This window comes from Mchenga conophoros, linkage group LG10 (genome assembly GCF_057382185.1).
Source record: "Mchenga conophoros isolate Kocher_MC1m ecotype Shallow Benthic linkage group LG10, M_conophoros_male_GT1.1, whole genome shotgun sequence".
Classification (NCBI taxonomy): Eukaryota; Metazoa; Chordata; class Actinopteri; order Cichliformes; family Cichlidae; genus Mchenga; species Mchenga conophoros.
Window position 1 is genome coordinate 11,748,094 of NC_140535.1, and position 22,640 is coordinate 11,770,733.

The 22,640-nt window shown below is 42.1% G+C and overlaps 1 protein-coding gene across 2 annotated transcripts in view; it reads right to left on the reverse strand.

Annotated features, from left to right (window-relative positions):
* The window catches only part of slc8a4a (solute carrier family 8 member 4a), a 28,148-nt gene that overhangs the window by 2,142 nt on the left and 3,366 nt on the right, over positions 1–22,640 (reverse strand). For both annotated transcript variants that reach the window (XM_085288566.1, XM_085288565.1), the window contains exons 3-8: positions 20,639–22,054; positions 19,975–20,492; positions 11,171–11,277; positions 9,286–9,404; positions 4,789–4,888; positions 3,127–3,399 (exon numbers count right to left, since the gene is read on the reverse strand). In XM_085288566.1, coding sequence (XP_085144692.1) covers positions 3,127–3,399; positions 4,789–4,888; positions 9,286–9,404; positions 11,171–11,277; positions 19,975–20,492; positions 20,639–21,979 — 2,458 coding nt within the window. In that variant the 5' untranslated portion in view covers positions 21,980–22,054. The remainder of the gene's footprint in view (positions 1–3,126; positions 3,400–4,788; positions 4,889–9,285; positions 9,405–11,170; positions 11,278–19,974; positions 20,493–20,638; positions 22,055–22,640) is intronic.

The following is a 22,640-nucleotide window of genomic DNA, read 5'->3' on the forward strand; positions in this document are numbered from 1 at the left end:
ATGATTAGGCTGAAAGTTCAAAGGAAAAACTTAGGAACACAGCCTAAGCTGTAAGAGTGGCCAAATCAACAAACTAGATCATGGTTACAACGAATAAATGGACTGTTCAGCTCAGCAATACCACACATCCCAAAAGACTACAGAAGACTAAAGTGTATGATTGCAGAAGTTATTTCTTGGTTGGTTTCATCGATTCTGTCAAGAACACTCAATAGGAGGTATAAAACTGGATTATTTTATGAATCTACAATCAAGACATGCTTTTTGGAATGGAAATACAAAGACAAGAATAACAAGGTGCAAACCTCTGGTTACACTTAAAAACATGAAAGTCTGATTAGGCTTTCCTGGAAAAAAGGGTTGTCAAAGAAAACAAAAATCATACTCAGATATAAATATAAATATATAAATATAAATAGATAATAAAATTAACATTGTATTAAGATAGTCATTTGAATCACTACTGATACAAACTCCCTCAAAAAGAGAGACTCAAAAACAAGCAGCAGCTGGAGATGGCTGGAGTAAAGGCCTGCCAGAATAATGCAAAGGAAGAAACACAGGATTAGGTGATGTCCATGTTTCCAGTCGTTGACTAAAAAGGGTTTTCATTCAAGTATTAAAAACAACACTTACATTTAAAGTGATGTTAGTTGTGTTTCAAAATTGTCGTAAACAGTTATTGTCTTGATGCATGCTCAATCATCCAGGTAAGTAAATCCCAAAGGGTTGAGACACATTTTTTCTAAACACCACATCTCCTTGGCTTTTAAACATGTTGCGCCAAAAACTGGTCCACCTCAAGGATTGGGTCCCCTGACACAAGCAGAGTAGTGTAGTGTACTCTGTTAAGTACCTGGAGGATTGCCATGATTTATACATGGCAAACAACCTCTGGGGAAGTGGATGGCACAACCTCGTCAAGCCAGGACTCCGCAGTCTATTTACACCTAGAGGCCAGTGGACACTCTTTTAATGATGAGGATGTACATATCCTGGACAGGGAGGAACGCTAGTTTGAGCGCGGAGTCAAGGAGGCCATTTACGTGAAAAAAGGAAAGACCATCTCTGAATTGAAGGGGGGGGGCTAAGGGTACATCTTTCACCATCTTAAAATGCCGTGATTGCAGCCATTCCCCAACTCTCTGTGAATGGTACTCCTGGCCATTGATCAGTGGGCTTTGATCAATGGTCTAATTTTGGTCTAATGTTCATAATTCCACACATTGCCGAAAACCCAAACAGCACACGCAATAAGAGGCTTTATCTAAGCGTCCTGTTAATGTTGGTGGGGCGTCAGTTACACAATGGACCGAAAGCCAGCACAACAGAGCCAGCGGTGCACGGGCAAGAATTCATTTCTTACTTGGAAATTCGTCGAAATTAGTTGTGGTAGCTACCTGGGCTATGTGCCACTTCAGTATCTTTGATGTACTATTGCTGTGTGATTTATTACTATTAATGAAGGCTGCATTACAACCTGCTAGCTGCAAATAATCACGTGCAGTTCTGAAAGCAGACAGAAAGAAAACATATTACTGATACAGAAATAGTTTTCTACACGAGATCACTGCAAAAACTGCAGCCTTACCTAATGTCCACCCTACTGTTACTCATTTTATATTAAGATTTTAAAATCTAGTTGGTATTGCTTTCAGAACTGCACATGATTATTTGCAGCCAGCAGGTTGTTAATGCTATCCATCAAGTCTAACCTCAGCTAATGCTAGCTAACAATGTTAGCTCGGTGGCGAGTAGCCTTCAGTAATAAATCACACAGCAATATTACATTCATGTAGTTGTAAAAAGCAAGACAATATATTAGGTAATCCAAAGTATTCAGAATACGTTACTCACATTGAATAACTTAACGGAATTCATTACAAACTACATTTTGGGCCATGTATCCTGTAATCTGTAGTGGAAAATATTTTAAAAGTAACCTTCCCAACACTGTTTGTTGATCAGTGGTCATGACAATTTGCATATTAATGATTAGCAACCTCACAGCCCCTTGTCCAGTGGGCTAATTTCAGTCATTGTGCGATGTACTGTTTATAAAGCTGGGGAAACCTGCAGTCAGCTGAGACTGAAGAAGTCACTTGGATGAGTGACGAAACGTTTCTCCCACTGAAAATGCTGCGTCCAGATGAACAGAATCAACCCAGATTTTTGTGAAACTCAGTTATTTAAAGCTGAAAATAACACAGTTTTTGTGTAATATTGTTCTCATAAAACAATAGCCACCCATGGTGCTCTGTGTGTACGTTAATTGTTATTAGGCTGTTGTAGTCTTGTGGCCCTGCATTAATGATTAGAAGGACCACATCCTATATGTGGTTATGGGAATACAGCCAATAGCCTACTGTGAAACTGCAAAATAGAAAACTTTCTCTCATTGATGAAACATTGTTTGGCTCGTAAACAGATCTGACTTTTACTCACAGTAAAATAAAAATGGGCCCCCAGCTGTCAAGGAGTTCAGGACTCAAGAGAAATGCCGTTATGTATCAAATAATATATGTGTAGCTAATAAACTGTGACTCTGTATGTGACAGATCACTTGTCTGCAGTGTAAAAAAGCACAATGTTGTTTTCTGACTGTCAAGAATAATTATTTTTAAGCTGGCTAATTACTGAAGTCAAGTTCAGGGATCATTGAACAACTGAAAACACGAGAATTTGACTCTTATATTAAGACCTAGTTTACATTCATTAATGGTGACTTTTTCAAAAAGGGGGGCTTCATGGCTTTCTCTTATTTGGCACGGGATTTTTTAGGGAAGCATGAGAGGATAAGAAGGAGTCTCAAAGCGTGAGAGTTGGCAACCCTTGTTTATTAAACCAAAACCTAATTTTCATAGTCATTTTTTGTGTTCAGTGTTAGTGTTTAGGAAATAGCAAAATGGGACTATAATTAGGGCGAAACTAACAAGCGAAACAAGGTTTTTTTTTTCTGTTTACAACTTGTTAATATCCAAGACATGAGCTTTGGAGAGAATCCCTCTGACAGCACAGGTGGGGGAAAAGGTTACGCAAGCAGCTGCTTCTGCCACAGGGGAAAAGCCCAGAGGAGACACAGGACAAGGCCGCTGGTAGGACTGAACGACAAGCACAGATGCCCACCTGGAACAGAAGTGCCGAGGGCCACAAACACCACTGCGGTGACCGAGTCTTTGAGACCGACTGTGCAGCCGAAATGTGAGGCCAGGTCCCCGGTCACAGCTGTCAGAACGCCAATGAGGGAAATAGAGACAAAGAAGCAGGCCCAGCCGTTCCAGTATTCAGTCGGTGGGACGAAAGCAAAGAGGACCTTCCAGAAAACTGTCAGGAAGTGCATAATGTAATCAAAGCAGGACGGCAAGCGTTCCTCCCCGCTCTCCTCCTCATCGTCGTCACCTACCAAAGACAGAAAAGATGCATGAAAGCCTGCGAAACACAACCTTCATTTAGACCACTGTTTGGCTTTACAGAGCACCGTAAAGCCACCATGAAATTGATATAATTTTAGTTTCAGTTACTGTGTTTGTTCAGACACTGGCAGTTTTGGGAAATGTTCTACAGATACTGTAAAATGGAGAGAAGATTTAATATGCACTGCTGTTGGATGAAACTGTGAATGTGGATATTGTTTGGACAATGGCTGCTTTTGTGGTATGTGGCCATTCACGTTGTTATCATAGTCATTCTGTGACTGCTCTATACTGCTCCTGTTATCTACAGCCAAGAAATCATTGTTAAAGCCAAATGGGATTTGGACCAGTTGTGCTTAGATAAGAAAGACGTGCAACAAATACACCACAGGAGGACAGGAATACAGTGGCTTCAATACAGCAGTCATCGCAGTTGTCACAATTCAGTGCACTACACACATGCGGGGGGCTCGTAGTTAGTGTCACACCATTTAAAAACAAATGTGTCATCGTGCGACCAAAGCACAGCAATTAGTAGAGCTACCATTCCAGTGACAGCCATCGCTGAGGGCAGGAGATTACATTATAATTTATAATATCATCATATTTTTCATAATACAGCTCAGACCCAAACTGTGGAAGTGAATGAGCACTAAAAAATCCTGACTTTTCAGAAATTTTGTGCCAATTTGTCATCATATTCATCTTCATATTTTAGATCAGTAAAACCTTCAGCATCTTTGAGCAATCCTTTTCAAATCAGAGACATGCTGGAAGTGTACTTTCTATCTTAAATATGCACATTACAAATGCAAATCTGAGTTTCTCCATCCAGCAAGAGAGAGAAAATAAAGAAAAGAGTACGTTAACCAAATGACACATCACGGGAGTCTAAGTGAGCTTTTAGCCCAATGATTTGTGCACTAGTGCAGATCTAAAAGGTTCACAGACAGCTTTGGAAAGACCCCCCAAAAAAGATTCACCATACCACAAACATCGTCATAAATTCTTCAGAACCATTAATTGTTGAGGAAGAGCCGGCCCTTTTAGTTTTTATGATGAGCCTCATCATGCATTTTTAATAAACTGTCTGCATTTAAATGGATGAAGCAAATAAGCTCAGAATGATCAAAAATGAATTAAAATAGCATTTGTTTTTGTACGCTCTTTCAACCCTTTCCGTTAAACTGGGGATGTTTTTTTCTTTATGCAATCTTAAACGGAGCATTTTAAATTTTATTTTAAAGACATATCTAAGTGAGCGCTGCACAACAGGCGGACCGGGTGGACCGGATCCAGCCTGCAGGCTCAATCTTCTTCAGGACTGCCTTCAGAGGGATGAACAGATGAGACATTTCAGGACGCCGCGACTTACCTGCACTGACAGTGACGGCACTAACAAACTGCTCTCTCCAGCTGCTGCTCCCTACAACAAGAGCCAGGTTCGTTTTCTTGATCAGCTTGTCCACTGTGCTCTGCAAGGAAAGCAGAAGAAAGATGCATTAACACACACTGAATAACATACTCAGTACAATCTTAGTGCTGTATGACACTGGGGACACTGATGTGGTGAATCAAGATACAATTACCAGCTTCTGTCCTCCCAGTGTGAAGCAATGGTGAGTCACCAAAACAGATGCGAGCACAAAATCCCAGTAGCCCCCAGGAGAAAGGGAGTGTGCAAGGGAGTGTGCGAGCATAAAGCTGCTTTAAAGCAGTGAAGAAACACAAGCCAACTCATAAAACTGCAGCTGTTAATATCACTGCAGTATCATGTTACAGCTTAAATGTTCCTAAATTGTCTCAGAGTGCTGCACCACCCATTTTAAGCTGAAGGATCAGTTTACTTGCGCAGAGGATTGCAGTATGAATCTGTGGTATCTGTGTAGCTCCAGCACAAGTATAATGGCGATGATGTCATAGTTATCTGATAAGGGTTAGCTCAGATTGTGACTGGAGACTACACATCAAACAGGGGGTTATTTATTTCATGATCACAAAAATAAAATGCCATCACTACATGTCAGTCATTGTTTTTTTGGATTATTGTTTTAAAGCCTTAAGTTGAGTGGACAGGTCACATTCTTTATTTATTTAATTATATTTGCCAGAGGTGACCTTAAAGTGGAGACCCGATGCTAGCTAGCTTTGTTAGCATGATAGCATGACACATTTATTAGCTGTACAGGTGTATTGCACAGCCACAGGTTCCTAGAACCATAATATTATTTCCCGTAATGAAAAAAACAAAAACAAAATGCTAACACAGACTTCTTTTCCAGGACTGAAAAAAAGTGATTAGCCACTTGTATACAGCTCATAGCTGTTAGCTAATGAGCATGTGAAGGCGCAGTCAGATAGGGTTGCCAACCGTCCTTTAAAAAACGGAATGGTCCCGTATTTCGAAACAAAAGTACACGTCCCGTATTGAGCTAATAAGGGACGCACTTTGTCCCGTAATACAGTGAGAATCAAAAGTAGTCTATAAATGTTTATGGAATTAACGCTTTGTTTGAAAACATAATTCCCAGCCCCTCTCCTGCTTTGTGACCAATGAGCTGACAGCACACTTATGACAATTCGAGTATGACAATTCAGATTACCGGAAGACAACAGATCCACAACAACAAGCATGGCCAACAAGGAAACAAACGCCGACACTGCGGTGCAAGTCTCGGACGACAGTACACCTAAAGCTGGGCAGACACTGCGATTTTTTCAGTCACGTTATTCAGCTCCTGCTCAAACTGCACGATTGACTCGCAGGGGTTAGAAGTTGGTGGGTCACAATGCAGGTCTCACACTATACCGCCCGATGCTCTGATGCGACCTGAGAGCTCACACTGTGCCTCCATAAAATGAAGGTTATAACAGAAAATCTGTCGCTCGCTCTCTCTCTCTGTCTTTCACTCACTCACACAGACACACCACCACCACCACCATCAACTTTGCTAAATTGCTAATGTAAAACATGATCAGGCAGCTGTGATTGAGCAGCAATGTAAATCCAACTATTTTCACGGTTGTTGTGGTCGTGATAATTTTGTGATGCCACATCGAAAAGGCTCGGATGAGCTTTCCAAAGTTCTACAAGTTGTGCCTCCATCGCTTGTGTCCAGATCACACGCTGCACAGCCGTGCTGCTCCGTCTTTTTCACCGACGTTTACGTGTTTGCACGTGAGCAGTGTGAGCGGCTGTGGTGACACCCTCACGAGCGATTGATGATCGGGAGCTGGTCTTGAGGTGTTAATCGCTTCTCGTTACCCCACGTATACTACACGATGCACGATGAAGGCCAAAATCGGGCCGATCACCAAATCGGTCGCACGACTCAAAAATCGTCTCAAAATGGGCCAAAAATCGCACAGTGTAAGCCCAGCATTAGAGCAGCAATGTTTGTTGCTCAGAGAAAGAAAAGAAGGCTTCAAAAGTACAGGGAGGAATGGGAAAAGGAAAACACCTGGCTGGGAAAATGCACGATAACACCTTTAAAGCGCACTGCACTGTGTGCCGGCGCACTTTTTCCATAGGCATGCTTCTAGTGGTGGGCACATGAAGAACATGAGGGGCGTGAAAGCTCTGGGAACCCTTAACCAATTTCTTGTCCACCAGGCCACGGCAGAAGCAGATATGGTATGTAAACACTGGTTTGTTTTTTTTAAACCCTCTGGTTAAGGTTAATATGGGCATGTGCAGTGAATATCAGCGCTATGTGGCCAGAAGTGTGATAATATAATTTATTTTGTGTAATAAACAACTGCAAGGATAGATGATTACAACAAATAGATGACTAATACATAAAAGTAATACATAGATTAATAATGATGATGAGTTAAGATGCGTAATCATGGGAACAAGCCGGTTTACAAACAGGAGCAGCTGATTAGCATTAGAAAAGCTGAAATAATACCTCAGCTGAAGCCAATTGTACTAAATGCACTATATGTGCACTGTTACAAGAATATTTTTCGTTCTATTGTTTTCTATTAATTTATATAATTTTAAGTTAAGCAGGACAGAGTTCTTTTAAAGAAAGATTTACTTATATTCTCAAAAGTTAAGCATGACAGGCTTCTGTTTAAGAAAGAGACCTGTTTTACTGTGTTAATGTTGTCATTTTGAGCTAAAAACAAATGCCTAAATGATCATTTGTTTCCCATATGGTCATATCACAAAGAATATGCATCTGCTTAAATCAAATTCAAGTCAAATGGTTAAAAAATAATTTCACACAAAAAAAAAGAGCTACAAAATTCACCACACTGGGAAGGGTGAACTGGCCACGAGGTGTCCCTTATTTATTTTTCAGGGAGTTGGCAACCCTAGTCAGATATGCCCCTTCCTCACCACTTGTGGTTTCAAAACACCAACATGGCATCTTGTAAATAGGCAGTACTTACTTACTAAATAGTAGTAAATGATGGAACATGTAATCTATACCACTACTGTTGTGCATTTATGACTCACTAGATAAGCACTGATTAGGCTCTATTCATGAACAGAGTCTATTGATGGATGAATCTTCTCTCTGTGTTAGGAAGCACCTGCTTTTTTGACTACTACTGAAATGCATTCGGCTAGCCATGCCTAGCTTCGACCTTCAAGGTAAAAAGAGCATTATTCTACCTGCAGGGCTACAGCGGAGCACAAACATTTGTTGATTGACAGTTGTGCCGATATTGATGTTTGTGTACAACTATGTGATAAAGAATATGGTCTGTTGTTTATTACAGCTCATCCAAGAACTCCAGATTTGGTGAGTGACGTATTAGTATTTTATTAGCAGGACAAATAATCAGCAGGTCATTTTGTTGCTGCCATATAATCTATGGATGCTACTTGCTAACCAAGGTTGCTAGCGTTAGCTAGTACGTTAGCACACCACTCTCTCATCAGTCAGATTTTCAGCTCCAAATGGCACTGGCACCACAAATTTAGCTCACAGGCAGAGTTCAGTGACTTTTCCTATGTGTCAGCACCTACCCGTCACAGAAGACACCGTGCCTCTAATAAAACATAACTTAAAGTCTGGATATAACTTAAAGTGAATTAAATAAATAGTCATCCTCAGCACATTTTTCATGAATACCAAAATTAGCAGTAGCAATCCCAGTGCCTTTTCTTACCGGGCTGCAAATTTGTTTAATTCTGTTCTAAAGAGAGTTTCTGGAAATGAGCTTGTTTTCAGAATTAGCAGCATTTTTTTTCCACTACGTTTTTGGCTTGCTTCCTTGTCCAGCTTCTGAGGTTGCCACTTGGGCCTAATATCATGTTGTGTTAAGGTAACTGAAGTTTCTTTCTTTTTTAAAAATTTGTACTTTTTCCCGAGTTGAGATCGATCCACTGCTCATCCAGTCCAAATGTCAAAGTATCCTTCAGCAAGATACTAAACCCTGAGTTGCTCTCAACACATCCATCGGCATGTGAGTGTGTCTGTGGACGTTAGATAAAGTGCTTAGATGAAAGTGTTGTATGAATATGTGTGGAACTGGGTGAATAAAACTTGTAATAAAAAGTGCTCTGAGTGCTCAAACCGAGTAGAAAGGTGCTATTTAAGTACCGGTTCATTTACCATTTATTGTCTCTTGTAAAACACCCAACTTATCAATACAAAACAGATGGAGTACTGCTATAAATTCTGCATTATGGCAAATGATACAAATTCTTTAACTCTGACTATTCAAGCTGAATGATGCGTGAACACATCTACTGGAAGATTAATGAGTTGCATAATTTATCACACATCAAAAGTAAAATATATATTAACCCAAAATACTGTGACATTAGTGAAATTGCTGCATTTTTCCAGGTTAATGTTGTAAAGTCAGTCCATGTCGGCTCTGAGTTACGAAGCTGCTGATTTTGTGTTACCTTGAATTCATAAGACTCCTCAATGACCACCTCCAGCCTGGTGTGCTCTCCCAGACATGGGCAGCCCATCTTTGACACGTCCTCCGGACCCACTGCTGTCTTGTTGTCATTAGTGTCACCTAGGGCAGCACAAGAATAAACTATCATCCAGGATTTCCTACATGGTGCTTGGATGATAATGAAAGTCAGTCCTCTGTGTGTGCTACGGTCCATTACAGTGACTCTGAGTGACAGATCAGCCAATCATAATTGGTAAACCCAACGCGAGAGATGTTGGGGAGACACGTATTGAAATAAATAAAACACGGCAGTCTGCATATTGATACTCAAAATTTAATCAAGAGCATAAAAAGTACTTGGAATAGAGGATTTAGGTTTATTTATGTCAGTGGTTTTATTTATAATAGTGGATTATGTGAATATGTATTCTGTTATTTATGTTTTGAATTCTCTACTTAGTAATTTACTTCAGGGATATATTCTTTCTGCATTCATTACTGGCTTATCATTTCTTGTATGTGTTTATTGTCATTATGTTTAATAAATAATAAGCAGAATCGTATGTTATTAATATAAATAGGTCTCATAAACAGGACTTTCCCAAACATTTTCTGACTACACGTCACATTTTTAATATATCCACAGTACTTTTAGGTTGCAAATCATCAGTCATTAAAATATGATCACATTTAGCAAAGAGTCTGAGTGAGTATTGATATGAGCACAGTTGTATTACAAGTACTTTTTTGATGTTAGTTAGTTTAATTTAACATGCAATTGCAAAAGCAGCTATTGCACAGTAATTACAGCTCTCTTCCACAGTGTGTCTTTTCTCCTTCCTGTTAAAAGGGAGCTTTTCCTGGGGTGGCTGTAGCTCAGGTGGCAGAGCAGGTCAGCCACTAATCAGAAGGTCGGTGGTTCGATCCCAGGCTGCACCCTGGCTGCATGCCAAATATCCTTGGGCAAGATACTAACCCCGTGTTTGCCTACTGGTGGTGGTCAGAGGGCCTGGTGGCGCCAGTGTCCGGCAGCCTCGCCTCTGTCAGTGCCCCAGGGCAGCTGTGGCTACAATGTAGCTTGCCATCGCCAGTGCGTGAATGTGTGTGTGAATGGGTGAATGACTGAATGTAGTGTGAAGCGCTTTGGGGTCCTTAGGGGCTAGAAAAGCGCTATACAAATGCAGGCCATTTACCATTACTGTCGCCAAGTGCTTGCTTATAGGGGTCATCTGATTGTTTTTTTCTGTATTATTACAGTATAAAGCTCCTTGAAGCAGCCGTTGTTGCACTATATAAATAAAATTTAACTGAATTGAATGATTAATAATAATAATGGATTGGATTTATATAGCGCTTTTCAAGGCACCCAAAGCGCTTTACAATGCCACTATTCATTCACTCTCGCATTCATACACTGGTGGAGGCAAGCTACGGTTGTAGCCACAGCTGCCCTGGGGCAGACTGACAGAAGCGAGGCTGCCATTTCGCGCCATCGGCCCCTCTGGCCAACACCAGTAGGCAGTCGGGTAAAGTGTCTTGCCCAAGGACACAACGACCAGGACAGAGAGCCCAGGGATCGAACCGGCGACCTTCCGGTTACAGATACGCTTCCCAACCCCCTGAGCCACGGTTGACTGTAAAAGCTCTCAAAAATAACATTGATGAAATACAATGACATTTTTACTCTAACCCTGAGCAATTTTAAGTACATCAATTAGACTTTCAGTCTTCATGAATAAGGCCTGATGAGGAAGTTTGAGATTAGTTGTGCTGTAAGGTTTAATCTGCATTAATCCAAGCATTTAGTGCACACATTTATCTCAAGCCACCAAATAGAGTGACATATCACTCTGCACATGTAGCACACAGTGATGTCATCCACTCACCGTGTCTCTGTCCCACCTCCAGCAGTATGGGCTCCTCCAACACAATTGTGAATGTCTTGTTTTTCTCGTACTCCTCATCATCAATGATCTTCACATTCAGCAATTTCCTAAAGGTCGAGGGGTCAGGGGAACAAGGAGAAGCGGATTAGCTTTGTTTAGGGGAAATAAAAGTAGCTGCCCGTATGAGTCAACCTGCAGTAACCCTCTGTTATCTAAACACGCTCAAAATAGATCCCAGGCAGGTAAGAGCAGCTTCCAATGCTGAGACTATGCTTTCGTACACATTCAAATAAAACCAGAGTAGCTAAGAGGTAGACTGCCTACACAGTGAATCATGAAACAGATCTGTTAGATAAGAAGGTGGAAGCTCAACATTTCCCCCAAATTGACAAATATCATGCGCTGCCGAACACTACGAAGAAAAAAAAGACTAAAATATAAATTTTCCTAACACCCCACAAGAGGGCGGACTCCTTCTGCACCATTAATTCCATTAGAGCACAACTAAAGCGAAATAGCCCACACCCCTCCCACACACTCAAGTTAGAAGTCATGAGGAATTGAATTATTACCTTTGTCTCTGTGGAAATTATGTCACCTATCTACACAGGGACTCATGATAAGACATATATATATAGTTTGTGCTCTTAAATCCGAGAGCTCAAAAACGTGAGGCTGCTTTGTCAAACTGTGACCGACATATTTTCTTCAGCCCTCTTCGTTCGCCCACACTGTCACAGCCAGTCTCTCTCTCTCCCTCTCCCTCCATTTCCCTAATGATATGTGGGTGGCTGTCTATTTCTGTCTACACATATACACTCAGGGTTTGACAACACGCATGAAGAGCTTTTGCTTGCTGAGGAAGAAGAAGTTTATTTTAAACAGCAACGATACGTCACTGGCTGTCTAATGTCAGGCTAAGTCATGCCAGTGGGAGCAACGTGAAGCGCAGCCTGGAGACCTCGCAACAGGAACAAAAGAGTTTGTGTGCATGGTATATTTGCTTTGAATCGCCGTGCCGGGGCCTTGAAATAAAATGTGAAGGCTCTGCTGCTGTGGATTGTGCTAATGTAGCAGCCATTTTGACATTACATCACATTTTAGGCAGACACTGTTTGTCTTGCCGTAGCGTACCTAGATAAGCAGAATATACAGACGAACATTTACATTTTCCACTAAAATCCAAACGAGAAATTAAAGGCTGTCGAGAAGCAGCAGGGGCCCGGGTTCATTTAATGCATCGGGCTGATTAGCTGGCAGTCTAACTCTAAACTGCTGCCACAGTTTGAAGCTCATTTGCACTGATTTCAGACAAAAAGAGGTGGGTGATAATGCAAAATACAAGAAAATCAAAAGTGACTTTTCAAAACAGACTAAAAAACAGCTGTGGTGAGATTAGTTCTCCTGCTTTCTTAGTTTCGGTGAGTTGGTCCTTCACGTAAAGTAGTTCCATCCCTCTTTTTAAAAAAATATATTTTACTTGAATCAGTAATACCTTTGTTAGTATTTCAAAAGCATTAGCAGCGCAAATAAACCAAGCAAAACTGAGTGGCTAAAGACAAGCAGTGCTTGCTAAAGAAAAGACAGTTACGAATGGAAGAACGGATGATTTAATTATTGCTACACTCCAGTCCTGCACACTAGTCTGCAACCATCTGGAAACCACTGGTCACCAGAGAAAAATGTGTATTCCCCTGGCTGGTTGGTGCGTGTGGTAGGTTGTTTGCTGTCGCTAGGAGAAACTGGTGGCAAAGTGCTGCTTCACAGTCTGGATTAGGTTGGTGTAACTGAGGCCTAACACACAGCAATCTCAAAAGCCACTGGAGGCAGAGATGAGGAGAATGTTCTGATATAAAAGCTACCTCTGTTGTAGTGACTGCATGTGAGTCTGTGTCTTTTGTTCAGTCTCTGTTATGTTTCCTGTTTTACTTTGAAAGTCCATGTCTCATGTTAATGTGTCTAGTTTTGCTTCCTTTGTCTCGTTAGGCCTGATTTGCCCCAGCTGTGTCTCACTCCTGTTGCCCTTTCCCTGATTGCTCCCTCTGTGTATTTAAGCCCTGTGTTTCTCTGTGTCCGTGTTGCAATCTACCGTTTATTTTGCTGTGTGTTTTGTCAGTCCACCGGTGTTAGTTTATTTTGATTTTTTCCAGTTATGTTATGTTTGAGTTCAGCATTAAAGCTGTTTCGGTTTAAGTTTGTCTCTGGAGTCTGCACCTTGGGTCCTATTCCTGTCTGCACACAGCCGTCACTTAACATTCTCTGCTGAGATTTCACTTTCCAGATCTTTTTTCTATGCAGCTTGCTTATAATGTGAAGCCTCTGATGAACAGGATGTCACTCTTGTCATTCTTAACTAGGGATGGGTATCGAAAACCGGTTCTTGTTGAGAACCGGTTCCCACTGTTTCAATTCCTTGGAATTCTTTGCCATTTTTGCAAACGATTCTCTTATCGATTCCAGTCGCCCCGAATGACGTCACCACGTTGCGGAGCGTCATTTACCTGGCAGGAAACACGGCACGTAAGCGGCTCAAACGCTCAAAAGTTTGGTTATACTTTACGAGAACGGATGACAACAGGGCAGCTTGCAATACTCACACACAAAATAAAATCTATTCAAGCTGAATTTATGCTTCAATTCTTCAAAGAAAATCGTACCACCAGAGTTTGAAAGTTGCAGATTCTTTTCAAACGCCTTAAAAGCCCAAAGCTTAAGAACATATTTCACATTTTTAATTTTCATGCGCACAGTGGTTCTGTCGTTAGAGACTCTGACCTGCAGCAAGAATGTATGCTGCCACATTTCTGCGTAGAATTTGCGTTTTTCCCCCCTGTGCCTACTGAGTTTTAGTCCTGGTGATGCAGTTTTCTCCCTCAATCCAAAGACACGCTTGTTAGACTGACTGGTTCTAAACTGTCTATGGTTGAGAGTGTGAGTGGTTTTGTCTCTCATCACCACCCAAAAGCAGTTCAGATGATGAAGTGATGCATTTTTAATTTTAAATGTTTCCAGCACGTAAATGACTACCAATGAAAGCATGTAAACTAATCAAAATATGAAATCAATGAAGTTCTGCCTTCATCTTCACTGTAAGTAAAAATAATCACAATTTAGCTGATTTAGCTAAAAAAGTTAGCTAAAGTAAACTAAGTCAGACACCTGCTAACTGGCTAAATACGTTAAAGGAATAGTCTCACATTTTAAAAAAATACGCAATTTTGTGTTCTTGCTGAAAATGAAAATTGATGACAGTTTAATGTCTGCACTCAAATTATTAAAGTAGAATAGCAAGCAGTCGACTTAGCTTAGCATGTAGTCTGGATGGAGGGAAACAGCTAGCCTAGCTGAGCCCAGTCTACAGCTAACAACACAGCTCTCGCAGGTCAGTTTAGATGATGTAAAAATGTAAGTTTGTGGATTTCATCTTAAAGTTACAGATACTCATCATTTTATATGAACTTCATTATACTTTTGGGCTTTTGATGATTTTTTTAAACTGTTCTTTGTTCATAGTGAAATGATTATACAGCACACATCTATAATGAGTTTGAAAAAACAAAAGAAAAAAGAATTGGGTCCACAAGTTTGAATTTATATTAGTATTAGATATTTTTTAAACCACACAGTGTCAAAAGCATCATATCCCCCGTTAAAATTTGGTTAAATGTCCCTTAGCAAGTTGCACATCAACAAGATTTTTTTTGGTAACCATTAACAAGCTTCTGGCCTAATTCTGACATAATTCTGTCTGATGTTTGTCTGGGCTTTTAATCATAGTCCTCATTTTTGTCATGGTAAGTATGTAAACCTTTGACCACAGCTGTACAATATTCATGCTGAGCCAGTTATTTACAACGAATAGAACTCCCTGCAAAATCATAGTTGTTCTTTTTTATTTTAGCACATTTCCCAAAATGTAAAGTTATCTTTTAAAATTTGTGGTCCTTTATAATTTCCTTCGTACGCTTGGGTTTAAAATGTTCAGTTTAAAAATACATTTTCTAAACAGCACACAGTCCTGCTTTATGAGCCCTGTCGCTGCAAGTCAATGTAAACTCTGATTATTACAGACACAATTGGATTTTATCAACACTGTAAATCCTTGGCTTGCTCCATATCACATTACACTGCGGAGCCATCAGCCATCTCTGCTGCCCGGTTGGCTCAATTCCTGGGAAAGTTTCTGAGTAGCCGCAGTGGTATAAACCTCCAATTGCATCTGTCACACAGACAATATTGCATGCATTCTAAAGATTGATCTCTGCTCTATCTGCAACAACCGTAATCTGTTCTCCATCTGCCTGGCTCTTTTTGCAGTTGTCTTACATTTACTGAGAGTATGTTGAATGCTAAAAAAAGTATGCCTTGTTTGTAAATTAATTATCAGGATTAGTTTGACTTAACCAGAGAAATGAGAAAAAGGAGGTTGGTCATAATTGTCACCTACAGAAAGAAAGCATCATACATATCGTCTGTGACTCTTAAAGTAGTTCTGTTTTTATTTGGAGGTTCCCTCTCCTCCACATTTTTTGTCGGTTCCTTAAGGATGCTCCAGTTTCCTCCCACAATCCAGAGGCATATACAGTAAGGCATGAGGCCCGGAGACTCCAAACTGCCCACAGGTATGACTGTGTTCACTCTGTAGCCAGAGAGAGTGTCTCTAATTTCTACCCTCTGCCTGCTGCAAAGAAAAAAAAAAGAAAGCTTCTGCCCTCCCGAGACCCTGACAAAAATTAAGCCGGCAGGGAGACCGAGTGAATGCATGACAGTGTGTCAAAATCCACAGCTGGACCTAGCACCTCCGTTCATTTAAAGAGCCATGAATCAAAGTGGCATGTTAGCATCTGCCTACAGTGCTGAAGTGTCCTTGAGCAAGATATTGAATCTCAGCCAGCTCCAGAGAGGCTGCAGTGTAGCTTATTATAAACAGAAAGCAGCTGCATTACATTACATTACTGTGTCTCCACTGTGTTGTTGGGTTATTATGTAGAGAAAATTTCTACAGAAAGAAACCCGTTTTGACATTGATAATAACAAATTATTCCACCACTGATAACTTGTACTTGCAAAAATGTGTGGCAACATAATGGAGAATGGTCTGAACTAATAAGCACAGGGAGAGACAAGTGGGACGAGGAGAATTTGAAATTCATTTCTACCCTGCAGCCGTGTTAGCTGCTCCCCTGAATTTAAGCTCAGTGGTAAATTTTAATGTCAGCAGGACAACACGCTGATTCTCCTCAGGTGTACTGTGTAACATGTTCACTATCTCAATTTAGTATGTTCACTTGCTAATTTGCAATAAATGTAAAGCACGGTTGGATTTTGACCAGAGGGATGCTATCACTTCATTACTGTTCCTCTAGAGGTGAGCATTAACTGGTGGACCTAATTTCGTAGCACTAATTGCAGAGATATTACGCTCAGAGATACAAATGTTAACCTCATATCAGCACAAGAGAAAACGTTAGGCCATCAAAGACATTAGGATCCATCCTCCGAGAACCATGACTGTTTGTCTGTACAATATTTGACCCCAGTACAAAACACATTGAGATGTTTCATCCACTGGGGATCACAAATGTCTATTATCCATTAAAAGTCAAGAAATTTCACAGTGAATTATGGTGGTGCACTGATTGACAAACAGTGCCGTCCTTTGTGACATGGAAGCAGGAAGGCTAATATGTGATTAGCTCTGTGGCTACTTGAAAAGTTGATTTGAAGGGACAGGATACGCAATAACTGCAGTTGGATGTTTTCATTCTTTTTAATGAGGATTTATAAAGAAGCTGCATGCCAGAGGTTACGCCAGGGGTCTGAGTCTGCCCAAAGCAATTCCTGTTTTCCTGTATGCTGTCTACACTTTCTTATCAATAAAGGAAAAATGCCATAAAAAAGTTATTTAGTTATAGCTTCTGTCTTCTTTGCAGCAGTTGCTAAGCTAAAGGCTAACAGCCCAAACATAAACAAGAGTAGCCTACATTGCTGGTTTTTCCACATATTTTTGAGACTACCTCCAAGTTACATTAAACAGCTATAATATGTAAACATTGGTCTGCAAATGTTTTGTGTTAATGTTACCAAGCCCTGAATCTGTTTGTCTTTCAGGAAGTTCTGTATGTCATCGAGCTCGAGCACCTCAGGCGTGAGCGATAAAGAATATCAGTGTATTGATTTTCTTTTCAAAAGTGATCCCCTTCTATCTGTTTTATCTTAGCTTATGTAACTGCCCCCATTATCCACTTCAGACTCAACTAGTGCATAGAGGCGCATATTTGAGGCACTAACGAGAACAGATATGAGATTATGCTACATACGAGCATCAAAGGGTCTATTGCAGATCTTCCTCTAATCCATAAACACAGAATGTAAAATGGCGCTTGATGTCAGCTTGTTTATTTTGGCTCAGGTTTGTGTCTGTACATCATAATTTATTTACTGCAGAGCAGAATTTCAATGGTAAATTATTATTTATATGCATGCCTAGATTTTAAACTGCTCCTCCTGGCTCCGCATCAAAAGCTTAAAAACTTGGCTTCCTCTTTTGCTCCTCTGCATGCTCAAATATTGACGGGGGAAGACAGATGTACGTGAGCACAAAGACACACAAAGCTTGAGACCCTGTAACAAACACGCAAACACAGAGGTGCCCAGAGGACCGTCGCCGAGTGTCATCTCTTTGTCGCGAACAAGCGGGGAAACACTCGGGTATGAAAAGCCAGCTCGGTTTTGAACGATGAACTTTGGCAGCCTGCTGAGCAGTAATGAGCGCAGACGTGCATTTAACACAGAGAGGGTGTGAGTTTATAGTCTCGGAGAAACAAATAGACGCATACAACGACGGCGACACTTCAAGATGATGCCATTTCACCTACATCTTTTAACAGGACTGACTGGCATAAAGAATTCACACGCTGCGTAAAGAGGAGCACAATCTGGCCTGGCAGTCTTCGACTTAAGCTCTCCAAAAGTGGTGAACTTTTGGCTCGGCATCAGAGTCAAACATTAACACCTTCGGGTGGCACGCAGAGATGAGCGCATTTCCAGCAGCAATATTAGAAAACTCATTTAGATTCAGCTTAAAAGATAAGTCAGCTGCTCGACCTGGCAATTTCGATTCAAGATCTGAGTCAAACCTTTCCCACCTATGATCAAAGTACTCCCGCATTCCCCTTTAAGTCCTCGCTTGCTATTCCGAGGAGGACAGGAGTAGCTGAACACTGCTTTGGCATTTTTTTTCTGCTGGGTCTGGGTTTTCTTTTCATCTGTTTTCTGATAACAAACTGTCCTGCCCCACTGGATCCCACTCTCCACAGTCACACCCCCAGTCCTCTCCACTGCTGCACATCGACTGTTAAGGGAAGCATGACTCCAGATATTATGAAGTGTACTTTCACTGTCAGCTTTCTACAGTCGAATGAGCACAGTCTTAGCTCAGTAGGTGAGGACTGTATCTACTGCTCGGTCTCTATTTGAATGCAGATGCCAGCTGCCTGCCTCTCATTTCACATTGTTATACACTATTGACTCATTAACTGCAGCCTCTGTAGCTGACTGCGCTATGAGGGGAACTTTTGGGACCCCTTTAACCCCTCTTCACTCTCTTTAATTGCTTTGGATGCTCAAGAAGCTCTTTTTAGTTCCCCTTTGGAGCGACACGTTGCTTGATGTGGGTTTAAAGCAGATTCAGCACTCTAATACGGCCTTAATTATACACATAGACTAATGCATAAAAAGGAGAAAAAGCATAGATTGTGCGCGAGGAAACTGCTAAAAACAGAGCAGTATATTCAAATTTCACCTGCGCTGCGAGGCAAAAAAAAGAAGAAAGACAAATAGGGAGATCTGCGTTTTCTTTGACACCATGTATTCACCTGCCTTTCCTCCCACTCGGCCAACCTACACAATACACCTACGCACGAGCCTCGCGCAGACGGATGCATCTGACACATTTGATTCCTTTGTTTCGTCCTTTGCCGTGCAGTAAATCATTTTGTAATGAGCTCGGTACGGTTGAGGGCATTTTCTTTCTTTTTTTAAAGTAAGAAATTAAAAAAAAAAAAACATAACCGTTCTGTGTAACTGCCAGGTCTTTTGCTCATCTCGTCATAAAGCAAACACTACAAGTGTACTCATCATTCAGCCAGCCCTTTCAAACAGCGTTCAAGTGAAAAAAAAAAGAAAGAAAGAAAAGCTGGAAAAACATCACTCTTCCAGCGCTCTCTCACTCCCTCGCTCTCTGCACTCTGCCTCCCTCATCTTTTTCTCTCCTCATCTCTGCTAGTGCATCCACGAATGCTTTAACTAAAATAACCACACGGGCTCCAGTGCATGCACCTGTTTTAGTAGCTGCCGTGCAAGTCACCTGTCTGATTTTTCCCCCCTCTTCTACTCTGTTGCTCGTGTGGGCTTCCTTTGTTTTCCACAGGGAAGTCTTTAGTGTTGTGCATTACAATGAGCTTCAACAGAACTTCCACAGAAATCCCAACAGGCTGCATTTAATTCATTCACAGGAAACTGTTTCTGGGTTTCATCTTCCTCTTCTCCTCCTTTTTCTTGTTCTTTTAAATCTCCACGATCTTTCATTATCTGCCGCACAATTATATCCTCTTATCCTCCCACATCGTCCCTGCGAAAAGAGCTAAACTTCGCCGAGCAAACGTATCTGTGAGTCATAAAAATAGGCCTTTCATTCGTTACCAGAATAGATAACTTACAGTAATCTAGCAGGACAGTTTAATGTACCAATGTGTGGGCGGTGATGTTTAATCAAGTGATGAACAAGAGGAACTGGCACTCACATGGTCTCATCGTTCTGAAACTCCAGCTTGCCGGACACCTCTTCGTAGTCCTCCCCTGCTTTGGCGGTCCCCTCGACAGTGTGGTAGGGCACAGCCACTTTTCCCCGTGCCCCGGATGTCCTGTGAACCTTCACCTGCATGTTGCCAACGCTCTCGCTGACCCTTGTGGAGTTGCTCTCAAACGTAAAGATGCCAGCGTGGTCGTCGTCATAGATGGTGACGGTGGCGATGTGAGGATTGCCCAGTGCCGCCTTTGGAGGAACATGGGAGGGAAGGCCCACCATGCTGTTGCTGGAGGTGATGGAGCTCGGCTCCAGGACTGAGACCTCGGCTCTGTGCACGATGCGCGGGTTGCTGAGGCGTACGTAGAAGTGCTCGTCCTCTTCAAAAATGTCATCGTCGATCACGCCAACAGTGAACTCTTTGGTTGTCTCGCCAGGCTTGAAGACCAACGTGCCCTCAGCAAACTCGTAGTCTGAACCTGCATTGGCAGTCCCGTCCTCCGTCCGGTATTCCACCTGTGCAGGGAAAAAAAATTTCATCAAATATGTAGTGGCTGGAGTTGTAATAAAAATATTAATATTAATACTTTATGCCTCAGGCAGTTAAAGGTGATTTAAAATTGACCTTGAGCATTTGCAATCTCTGTGCTTTCCCCCCTCACCTTGACAGTGCAGCCACTTTCTCCTCCGTGCCGACTCACGGTCAGCTTTAGTGAGCCGCAGTTCTCAAAGCACTGATAATGAGAGTCTTCAAACTGCAGGTAGATAGTGTTAGGATCTTCCTCTTGCCCGCTGGCCTCGTGACAGCTCACCACCTTCCTGGCCTGGTCAGCTGCATGCTTTTTCAGGATGTTCCCCGCTCCGATCATCATGCGCGTAGCTTGAATGCGATAAAAGGCCCTGCTCTTCTGCTGCTGGACCAGCACTTGATAGTTGGCCATCTCGATGAGCTGCTCCATGTCCTTATCTGGGTGCCTCTGTTTTAGCTCTTTTAGAGTACGAGCCATCTCCCTGCGGGCCTCTTCTTCTTGATCTTGTTCCGCGCTCATCCCACCACTATCCTCCACGCCCTCCAGCATCCCATCCAGAGCCTCTTTGGGGTGAGTGTGAGAGTTCACACCCTGTCCATCCATCTCCAAGTCCATTTTAGTGAACATGGCATCTCCCTCTGACTCGATGATAATGCCGCGGGTCTTGTCGGCTCGGTAGCGCTTGTGGACGTACTTGTAGAAGAGCAGGCGGCGGTCTGCGATCCAGGCTTGCAGAACGCACAGGGGGAAGAAGAGGAAGGTCAGGACTGCTTCCCAGACTTGCACTTCTCCGGGGGAAAACACTGACAGGATGAGATACAGCCAGATGTAGGCGAATATGCTCCAGGCTGCGGTGACAAAAAACACCCGCAGGTGTTTTATCTTGCGGGTTTCATTTTCTGGCACCACATAGACACAGAGAGCAATGATGATGAACATGTTGAAAGCAGCACTGCCCACGATGGTGCTGGGACCCAGAGCTCCCGCTTCAAAGTTATGGCCGACCACTTCGATGACAGACAGCAGGATCTCTGGTGCCGAGGAGCCCAGGGCCATCAGGGTCAGGTTGGAGACCGTTTCATTCCAGATGCGCACAGTGGTTGTTGTTGTCTCACCATTAGGCTTCTTGATGGTGATCTCCTTTTCTTGAGAGGTGATGACCTCGATAGAAGACATGAACCGGTCGGCGATGATGGACATGCCCAGGAACATGTATATGAGAGCGGCAAAGTAAACAATGGCACGTGCCACCTTGTCACCCACTGCGGGGTTCTGGGGATTCCACATGGGCAGCACCACGCCCTCAGAGCAGTTGTCATCACTGGAGCAGTTGCCTGGGCTGCTGCCGATGTCATCATCCCTGCTGCCGTAGGAGAACCGGGTGACTCCCGGGAGGAGAACCAGCAGAAGAGAGATGAACATGCATGGGGTGGCAGGTGGAGAGCAGTTCAAGATACGCTTGTGTAGAAACATGATGGTGTGGTGATGCTTTGAGTCTTCTAATGCTAGAGATCAGTGCACGTGACATGTGAAGGTTCGCATGAACCTCTGAAAGACAGGAAAAAAAAAGAAATTTGCCTGGTGGATGAGAAAGCCACATGTCAGATGTTCATTATTCAGTTATATTCTCAAAATAACCCCAATATGGCACCACAAAAGTGCTCTTTTGTATGCAAATGATGTGGGATCCATCAGTTTCGTTGGTCCGAGTTTAGAGAGCCAGAAATATTGGCACCTACTAATCGTTGAGTCACTGGTATTGAACTACCCTGTACGACTCCCACACATATAATGTGGTCATTCTGTGCTAAACCGCAGTGAAAATGTTACCCTTTGCACCTGTAGTATCGAGGGAAAAACTGACTCAGTCCACCCGGTACTGTCGAGTTAGATGGGAGTCCAAAAATAATATCCACTGGCAACGAGAATAACAAGAAAGGAGCAGTTGTTCTTAGGTAGCCCTACTGGTACATATATTATAGGATGATTTAAAGGAGGAACAGCTCTAGTGTCTAGAGAGTCCAACACACTTCTCAGGTCTAGTATGAAATATAAAGCTGGATGCCTGAGTGCAATTCAATCATCACCACCTTACCTAAAAGAATCCATTCCACATGCAGTAATTTATATTTGC